The 9,338-nt window shown below is 32.4% G+C and overlaps 1 protein-coding gene across 1 annotated transcript; it reads right to left on the bottom strand.

Annotated features, from left to right (window-relative positions):
- Nucleotides 1-4,278: 4,278 nt before the first annotated feature.
- On the bottom strand, nt 4,279-8,467 carry LOC124918012 (cucumisin-like). The gene is made up of 10 exons (XM_047458280.1): nt 8,372-8,467; nt 7,084-7,175; nt 6,876-6,967; nt 6,552-6,798; nt 5,929-6,442; nt 5,734-5,834; nt 5,381-5,599; nt 5,194-5,305; nt 4,880-5,093; nt 4,279-4,804 (listed from the first exon to the last, which is right to left on the bottom strand). The coding sequence occupies exons 1-10, from the start codon at nt 8,465-8,467 to the stop codon at nt 4,281-4,283; spliced, it is 2,211 nt and encodes a 736-aa protein (XP_047314236.1). The 3' UTR covers nt 4,279-4,280.
- Between the last annotated feature and the right edge of the window lie 871 nt (nt 8,468-9,338).

The raw sequence follows: 9,338 nt of genomic DNA, 5'->3' as shown, positions 1-9,338 counted from the left end.
TCTTACCTTAGGTACAAGCAATTTATTGTAAAAACCGATCATGAAGCCCTTAAATACTTGCTGGAACAAAGAGTTCAAACCCCGGCTCAAGAGAAATGGCTCTATAAATTGGTGGGATATGACTTTGTTGTTCAATATAAAAAGGGAAAAGAAAACTTGGTGGCAGATGCTTTGTCTAGGCGGGTAGTAGGTGTTCAATGTGCAGGAATTTCGGTCTATCACACTGCTGTCCAAAAATAGATTCAGGAAAGCTATGAAGAAGATCCCAACTTAACCAAAGTCATTTGTGAAATTCTGGCTAATGTTGATTCTCACCCAGATTGCTCATACGACCACGGGTTATTAAGGAAAAGGGACCGGCTGGTGGTGGGGAAGAATAACGACCTCAGAAATACCTTAATTGCAGCTATGAACTTGGGAGAAGAAGGGGGGCATTCGGGGACTCTGGTCACCCAGAAGAAAATGCAACTTGTTTACTATTGGCCAGGTATGCTTAAAGACATTAGGGAATTTGTCCGGACCTATGAAGTTTTCCAAAAAAATAAATCTGATAACTTAGCATATAGGGGTCTGCTTCAGCCCTTAACAATTCCCAATCGATTCTGGGAATCGGTCTCCATGAATTTCATTGAAAGCTTGCCTAAGTCAAAAGGTAAAAGTGTTATATTTGTGGTAGTTGACAGACTATCGAAGATGGCCCACTTTATGAGTCTGCAACACCCCTTTTCTGCCCGGATAGTAGCTAAGTTATTTGTGGACAACGTTTCCAAGCTCCACGGAATGCCAACAACCATCATTAGTGATCGGGGCAAAGTGTTCTTAAGCACCTTTTGGCAGGAATTTTTAAGTATACAAGGAGTAAAACAAGCTTTATCTTCAGCCTATCACCCCCAGACGGATGGCCAGACCGAGATAGTCAACAAATGCTTGGTCACTTATCTACGCTGCATGGCTGGCCAAACACCGAAAGATTGGGTACGCTGGTTGCCTTTGGCTGAATGGTGGTATAACACTAATTTTCATACAGCAATACAAACAACTCCTTTTGAAGCTATATATGAATATCCTCCCGGTCCACACACCGTATGTAGCAGGTGACTCGAGAGTGGAAGAGGTGGATGTATCGCTAACGGCCAGGGAAGCCTCACTCCAACTCATAAAATTCCATTTGAAAAGAGCCCAGAATCGTATGAAGCAGCAGGACAAGAAGAGGAAAGATGTCACGTTGCAAGTGGGTAGCTGGGCATTGGTGAAATTACAACCATATAGACAACGTTCTGTACAGAAGTTATTCCACAAGCTCTCACCAAAGTATTTTGGGTCATTTGAAGTGTTGGAAAGGATTGGGGAAGTTGCTTACAAGCTGGAACTCGGGGCCGACAACAGAATACATAATGTCTTCCATGTCTCGCAATTAAAATCATTCAAAGGTACCCATGCTGTTGTAGAAAATATTCCCCAACTTAGCACACAACCAAAAGGACCGGAAAAATTGTTGGTGAACAAGACATTATGGTGCAAGGAAAAATGAAAAAACAGATGCTAATCAATTGGGATGGGACCCAAACAGAAGACCAAACTTGGGAAGATGCAGAAGTTATAAGTATTCAATGCCCAGAGATGCTAGCTGCAAGGAGGCCAACAAGACAACACTCTCTTCGTCGGGGTCGACGAACTTCTGATGGGGGAGATGATGTTACGATCCTCGAATAAGAAAGAGCACCCTCCTCGGTCCTATGGAACAATTGGGCCAACTTTATGTTCCGTTTAATAATTCATCTTTTATCTTCTCTTATATTTCTTTAAAACTGAATTCTGTTATTTTGTAAGTTGTTATAACAAATTTGTAACCGACTCTTGGGTACTTCAGCCTCTTTAAATGCTGATGCCCACCCCACTTTTTGGGGCTATGAATTGAATATTTTGGAACTTGGTGCTCTAAGTTATCTCTCGACCCTCCTCCCCCTTCTTGGACCGCTAGGTGTAATCTAGTGGTATTTCTCTCCTCCCCTCGGCTCTTCTCTCCCTAACCTCGAATTCTCCTATCATTCTATGTCCGCTGCGCTTGAGTGTTGAATTCCATCATCAAGAACCCGTTTCTTGAATTAAAGAACTTGAAAGGCTCGATCATAATTTAAAGTCTAACACATTGTAATAAAATTTCTCTTTATTCTAATATTGTATCAAATCTAAAGTTTTGTTCTTGAGATACAAAATTTAGTGTTCCGCTGCCTTCATCAATGGTTACTATAGTCATTGATGACAGACTCAAATAATGCTCTATTAATTATTTTTATATTTTAATAATATTTTTTTCTTTCAAATAATTATGCTTATGTTCTTATTTTCTTCGACAATCATACAAGTTTTATTTTTAGTTGATTATTGCCATAGTTTTATTGGTCTTAATACAATTATATGTGCTTCTTTACTTGTTATTAGTCAACAATGTCATTTTTCGTTAGGATGAGTTTATCTTCAGGTGTTGTTTCACCCCAACATTTTATGTCCATGGGATTCTACCTTCTTCCCTGGTGTTCTTTTATGCAACACACTGTCTTTCGTTATTGGATGGATCTCGAGACTCACGAATAACTTCGGAGTTTATTCGGTTATTGTTTCACCCCAACATTCAATGCCCATGAGATTCTACATTTTCGTTGATTTATCAGTCAACACACTATCATCCTCTAACTAGATGAAATTCACGAGTTTCTGAAGTTTGAAGAATACATCATCAACATTTCAACATCTCGTCTTCAACCTCAAGTTTTTCAAGTCCTTTCCATCTTGAGTTTGAGAAGAAATGTTATAATATAAAAATAATATATCTATAAGATATTATGATAATATGATAAATTGTGATAATACCAATATTATATTATATTAGTTTCCCTATAAGTTAATCTAATATATATTTATTGGACATAACATGCATAACTCAAAATATCATTAAATACAATATTTTTCTCTATATTATAACAGTTTAAATTGTTAATTTTTTTATAGTAAAAAAACTTATTTAAACGTATATACTTGTAAAACTAGTTTAATTACACGTATAAACTAATAAAAGATTATTTAAACATTCGTACTATTAAAAATATATTGATTTAGCATATGTTAATAAACCAAGTTAATTTTTTTTAATTTATATATTTATTAATTAAATATTAGTACATTTCTCTCTCTTTACAGTTACTCATCTCTTAAAAAAAACTTATAATCAAGAATAGAATTGGATAATAATAGCGACTAATGTAATAATCAAGATTAAATAAGAACAATATTGAGCTCGAAAAAAAAAACAGATAAAATAATAAAGATAAAATAAAAGAAAGAGAAACTAATATATAAATAATAATAAATTAATAAATGAGATAAAATTAGATAATTTAATTAATAAAAAAAGAAAGAGAAAAAGAATATATTAATATTTAATTAATAAATATATAAATTAAAAATTAAAATTAACTTTATTTACTGACTTAGTCTAAATGAGCTTATTTTTTTCATAGTAAATATGTTTAAATGATTTGTATTAGTTATACTCAAAGTGAGTTAATTATATAAATACATAATTTTAAATGCATTTTTTTTTTCTATTTTTAAAAATAAAATGATAACTATTAACCAAAAAGTTAAATCGAATATTAATTTATCTTATTTCAATTGAAGAAAAAATGTTCATAAAAATACTATGATATTATTAAAAAAAATGTCTTAAAAATGTAATATTGAAGTTTTTCTTCTATAAACAAATATTAGTATGGTAGGAACTTAATAAGAAAAAAAATTATGTCCCGGTACAATTGGCATTCGGTCCATATATTGAATTGTCCCAGTTTAAAAAATGTGAAATTATATTATGTTATAAAAGAAAATTAATTTTAATAAGATTTAAACCTATATAACTTAATAAAAGTTCTTAATTTTTATATTGGTGCTATACCATTTTTTGTTTAAATATATAATAAATTTAACTAAATATCTTTAGTATTTTATTGGTTGTCCTAGCTCTAAAACATACATTAGGCCACCCTCAGCCTAACCCAACACATAAAAACATGAGTGAAAACTACAATAAAACCCAATCCAAATGTGAGAAAACCATGAAGCAGAAATAAATCATATATTGAAGTTTAGGTTAAAACATCCACACATATATAGCACACCACACATAGAATATAGGTTCTAGATGTACATTCTTCTGAAATAAATTATTCTTCGAGAACCCATCATTACCATAAAATCACATCTTTTAAGTCATGTATGCTTGTTTATGAAGAAAAAATAACAATAGGGCTTCTCACTTTGTGTGTTGCGTCTACCCATGACAAAGATGCAGAGATGGAGGAGCTTGGGGTAACTATTCCCTGAACAGTCACAGTGAATGACTGAGTTTGTCCGACACTAGAGAAAGCCAGTGTGCTGGGCACGACTTGTATTTTCAATGTTGCTGGAGCAAGAACCGCGACATTGTAAGTAGTTGGTGCCAATCCCACATTAGTAACTCTCCTATTGAATGTGACATTAAAAGGAATCGTAGATAACACGCGGGCAGAAAATGAAGGCAGGTTCAGATTCAAAGAAGTATCATTCCTAGAGCTGGGGCAAGTGCTAGTGTCACCCGTAACAATTTGCAACTGCCTGTCGGTGTAGCCTTGCCCGCACAAGAACTGCACATAGTCCGCTTGATTGGCATCATACACAAGACCAGGATTAATGGCCGCTACAGGGTTTATTTGACCTGATCCATAACCAAATTCTGCTAGAGGAGTTGTTTTTGGACTCATCTCAAAGGCTGTAAGAGAATTATTTGAAATTTAAGGTTTCTATATATTTCATTAAGTTTCTCAAAAAAATTATATATATATACCAGTGGTCATAAGAGCGGATTTTATTGCAGCAGCAGACCATAATGGATTGAAGGTTTTGACATAAGCGGCTGCACCAGTAGCATGTGGGCAGGCCATTGATGTGCCAGATATGATGTTAAATGGAAGTCTTCTAGTATCTGCTTGTATTCCCGTAGGAGAATTTCCAAGTGTCCATGCTGCCAAGATATCTACACCAGGCGCAGACAAATCCGGCTACAACACTAAAAAACCATTTGCACAAAGATCGAGCTTCTTCTTTAGCATTATGATAAAAAAAACAAAAGTTATAGACAAAGAGGAAAACATATACAACCTTGAGGATGTTAGGTGATATTGCATTCGGTCCCCTGGATGAGAAGGATGCAGTATATGGCGCAATTCCATCAACAGCTTCATTGCTCTTTAAAATACTTGCAGTTGGATTGCTGTTTCATAAAAAAACAAAGAACAAATTTATAATTGCAATATTTTAGAATTCATCTATAGTATTAGGACTATACCTTGTTGTGCTAATATAGGTCAGGATGAGGTTTCCTTCGATATTGCTAACATAAGTTGTAGGGAGGGCAAACACCCTAGCGATATCTTTGGGTCCATCTCCTCGTATCACCATACCAGCTGCACCAGCCAAAAGTGCTGCTTCCCCTAAATTTAATTGGTCACAAACGATAATCTTACCTTTTACCAATGTCGGATCTAGGGAGTCCTTTTGGCACAGCCTGCAGTGTAGTTCAAATATTGTTAGTTCACACAACCATTCATGTTACGAGTTTGAAGATTCGAATCCATGATCTTTTCCACGGAAGAATTTATGAATCAATTTGTATACAGATTTAGAATCCTTTTGCAATACCTAGATACAGTACCAGGAACATTCCCTGTTTTATTTGGCACATTACCAGCATAGACTATAGGGGAGAAACCATTTGGAACAAACGTGTTCACTGCAACTCCCTGCGTTAAAGAGACAGAATGAATAATCAAAACGATGAAAGTATAGTATCCATGCTTTGCTGAAACGAGAAGAAATGATAGTGAAAGGCTTCACCTGAAAATTCGCAGCGTTACCCAGTTTCAAACCGGTAAGGAATTTACGATCAATAGTGCTTGCTGCGACTGAAAGTGCCCATGGAGCAACATTCGAGATAGTTCCAAGTGCTGGACCTGAGTTTCCGGCAGCCATTGACGTAAGAATTCCTTTTTTCATGGCGTGAAAACTCCCAATAGCTATCGAATCGCTGAGATAGGGTCTAGCAGTGGAGGATCCGATAGAAATTGATATTATGTCGACGCCATCTCTAATGGCATCATCGAATGCTGCTAGGAGATCAGCGTCTGAGCAACCGTTGGACCAACAAACTTTATATACGGCAATCCGTGAAGACGGGACTCCTCCTCGAGCTGTACCGCTGGCGAGACCGGAAAAGCTTGCCGAACTAACAAGGTCGCCAGCGACCGTTGAAGCCGTATGAGTTCCATGACCCTCAGAGTCTCTTGGAGATCGGATGTCATTTGGACCGAAGACTCCATTGATTTTGTAATACCTTGCTCCGATAACTTTTCTGCATGCATTCAGATTGTAAAATAAAAATATGAAAAATGAATTATTGTCATATGTTTAAAATGATAAAGAATTGTATTAATGATAAAGATTTGTAGAACAACACTTACTTATTACATGTGAAATTGGTGAATACTCCACATGAACCTTTCCACTTAGTTGGTGGGGATCCGAATCCTATATCCTTAAAACTATCGGATTCGGGCCATATTCCGGTATCGATTACTCCAACAATAGTGTCGCTCTCGACAGTTGTAGCTCTTTTGACTGTTTGAGGGAATCCCACAAAATCCCATGATCTTGTTGTTTGTAGTTGATTGATTTTGTTGGGAAACACGGACACCACTCCTTGCATAGCTAATAATTTTATAATAATTAAACGATAAACATAGAATTTGTATATATATATTTATAAGTAATCAACATAAGCTTACATGAAATTAGTTGAACTTCGTTACTAGTTAATAGAGCGACAAAACCATTAAAACTGTTTTTGTAACTGTAAATAATTGATGCTGAAGATGTGCTGCTCACAACAAACAAAATTTGACAAACTTATATTGAATATCATTTTTATTAAACTATAAACAAATGAGATTAATTTTTTTATAAATAAAAATGGGTAAATATTAGTTACATTACCTTCCAAGAGCTTTTTGTAAAAAGCTCAAATGCATTAAAGATGGAGGAATGCCCAAAGTTAGTTTCAACTCACCCATGTATACTATGTACTCCTACATAGGCATAATATCATGTTATTATGTAAACTTGACAATAAATACATATAAATTGTTGAGGACATTTTCAATTCTTTTGAACACTGTTTTTATATTCTCACCAGATAGATTAAATAATTATTTTTTTGTAATTTTAATACTTGAAGTTTTATGAGTTAGTCAAGATTCATAAAATTATATAATTTTGAGATTGCTGAGAATAATATTTAATTTAAAAGAAATAATTGGGGGAGGGAATTTGGTGAATGATTGAGATAATGAATAACGTAACACAATCTGATTTGACTGAATTGCACAACTAAAAGGAGTTCGTAATTGTAATCTGTTATTAAGTAAACATAATTGTCAATATTTTAATAAATTTTTTTTTTCAAATTCTAATAACTTTTAAGGTATGTTTGGTAATCCTGAAATTGACATTAAGAATTCAAATTTCAATTCCTAAGTTTGGTAAACCTTTTAATATTAAGAATTGGAATTGGAATTATAATTCTAATGGAATTTAATAGAGTGTAATTTTATAGTTTTAATTTTATTCTTTTTAGATCGGAGGTGTAATTCCAATTTTTTTTAATGTTTTTTCAAACAAAATAACTTATTACTTTATCATTTAAAACACGAAAAAAAATTTTAATCGATAATTTTTTTTTAATTTAAGATGTCAAATTATCGAACCGATGTTTTTGTTTTAGTAATTTAACAAATGTGAGCTAATATATATATATATATATATATTAATTTAAGAAGTTAATATGTTAAACTCATAATTTGTTTTTAAATTTAGAAAGTTAAAATATCGAATTGATATATTTTGTTTTTTAAATCTATAAAGTTACAATGTTGAACCGATATTATTTTTAATAAAAATCGAAATCTAAAAAATCTTTAAACACTTGAGCTATCATAATTGGTTATATCAAAGCAATAATTTAATAAAATAGATAATACATATTAAAATTATTTTTATTATATTATTTTTTTTTAAATAGAAATTGAGATTAATTACAATTTTATAATTTTCTAAACATAAGAATTGAATTGTAATTTAATGTCAATTCTCATTAAATTGAAATTACAATTTCAATGTCAATTCCAATTCCAATTCCACGCATCCAAACATACCTTAAAGATTACCTCTATATGAAAATAATTCTTATAAACGAGGTCTAAGAAAATTTATCAAAAATATATACCTGTCGATCTTGCCCATGAGTGTGGGGAAGAAGAATGGCAATGAAAATACATAATCCAAGAACAATTGGAGCAACTGAATTTCTTCTTGTCAACATTTTGTGAGATGTATTTGGCTTAGTTTAGCTTGGAAGGTGGTACTTATAGGAGTCAATTATATATTGTATATTTCCTTAAATTTTAATAAAGACAAACTAGCTTTAACATTTTAGCACGACATATAATTGGTTGACATTTTGAAACCAATTGCAAGCCTGTTTGGTAATTGTTTTATGCAGTTTATGATTTGATGTGTCATATATATGATTGGAATAATAGTAGATATCAAAGTTAAAAAAAATAAAAAATAAAATGGATAGTGTTGTTATTTGAGAATGGGTCAAACTTGTAAATTTGTTTTTTTTTGTCACTGCTTGTAAATTTGTAATTCAATTCAATTGCCATTTATGCAACTTAGGGTCATATTTATATTTATGGAAGAAAACAAGGTAAATCTATATTTGAATTTAGGAAGATTCATTTTATATGAAAAAAAGTAATTTGTTGAGACAAAAATACACAAAAGTTTTATTAAGAATTTATAAATATTAAGATTTATCAAAATACTTATGTTAAACTCATAATAACAAGGGTGTGCTTGTTTATTTTCATTTTAAAGTTATAATATTTTATTAGTCACCTTATTAAAGAAGATATCATGAAAATACCAAAAATTTGATAAAACCCAAGTTATTACACTTTTGTCATAAATTGTACAAAATAAAAAAAAAAAAATCATTCAAAAGTATATAAAGATGATTGATTGCTCTTGATTGGAAGAGTAAAGATCAAGATGGATCATAACTCTTCTTGAAAACCCTAGGCCAAGTCTCCCTCCCTTTCTGCCATCATAGTTGATTTAACTATGAATTTTATAGTTCTCATTCTCAAGCTTAAATTTAACAATGTTTTTTTTCGCCACTTTGGTTT

This window comes from Impatiens glandulifera, unplaced genomic scaffold (genome assembly GCF_907164915.1).
Source record: "Impatiens glandulifera unplaced genomic scaffold, dImpGla2.1, whole genome shotgun sequence".
NCBI lineage: Eukaryota > Viridiplantae > Streptophyta > Magnoliopsida > Ericales > Balsaminaceae > Impatiens > Impatiens glandulifera.
Note: the sequence above shows the minus strand (reverse complement) of the source record. Positions and strands in the feature narration are given on the sequence as shown.

What these genes read in the sequence shown, in the direction of transcription:
- LOC124918012 (XM_047458280.1), bottom strand. Translation starts at nt 8,467, where the DNA reads ATGTTGACAAGAAGAAATTCAGTTGCTCCAATTGTTCTTGGATTATGT. An exon ending in GTTCCTGGTACTGTATCTAG is followed by an intron (nt 5,600 to 5,733) that starts GTATTGCAAAAG and finishes ACTACACTGCAG; the next exon opens with GCTGTGCCAAAAGGACTCCC. An exon ending in ATCCGCTCTTATGACCACTG is followed by an intron (nt 4,805 to 4,879) that starts GTATATATATAT and finishes ATTCTCTTACAG; the next exon opens with CCTTTGAGATGAGTCCAAAA.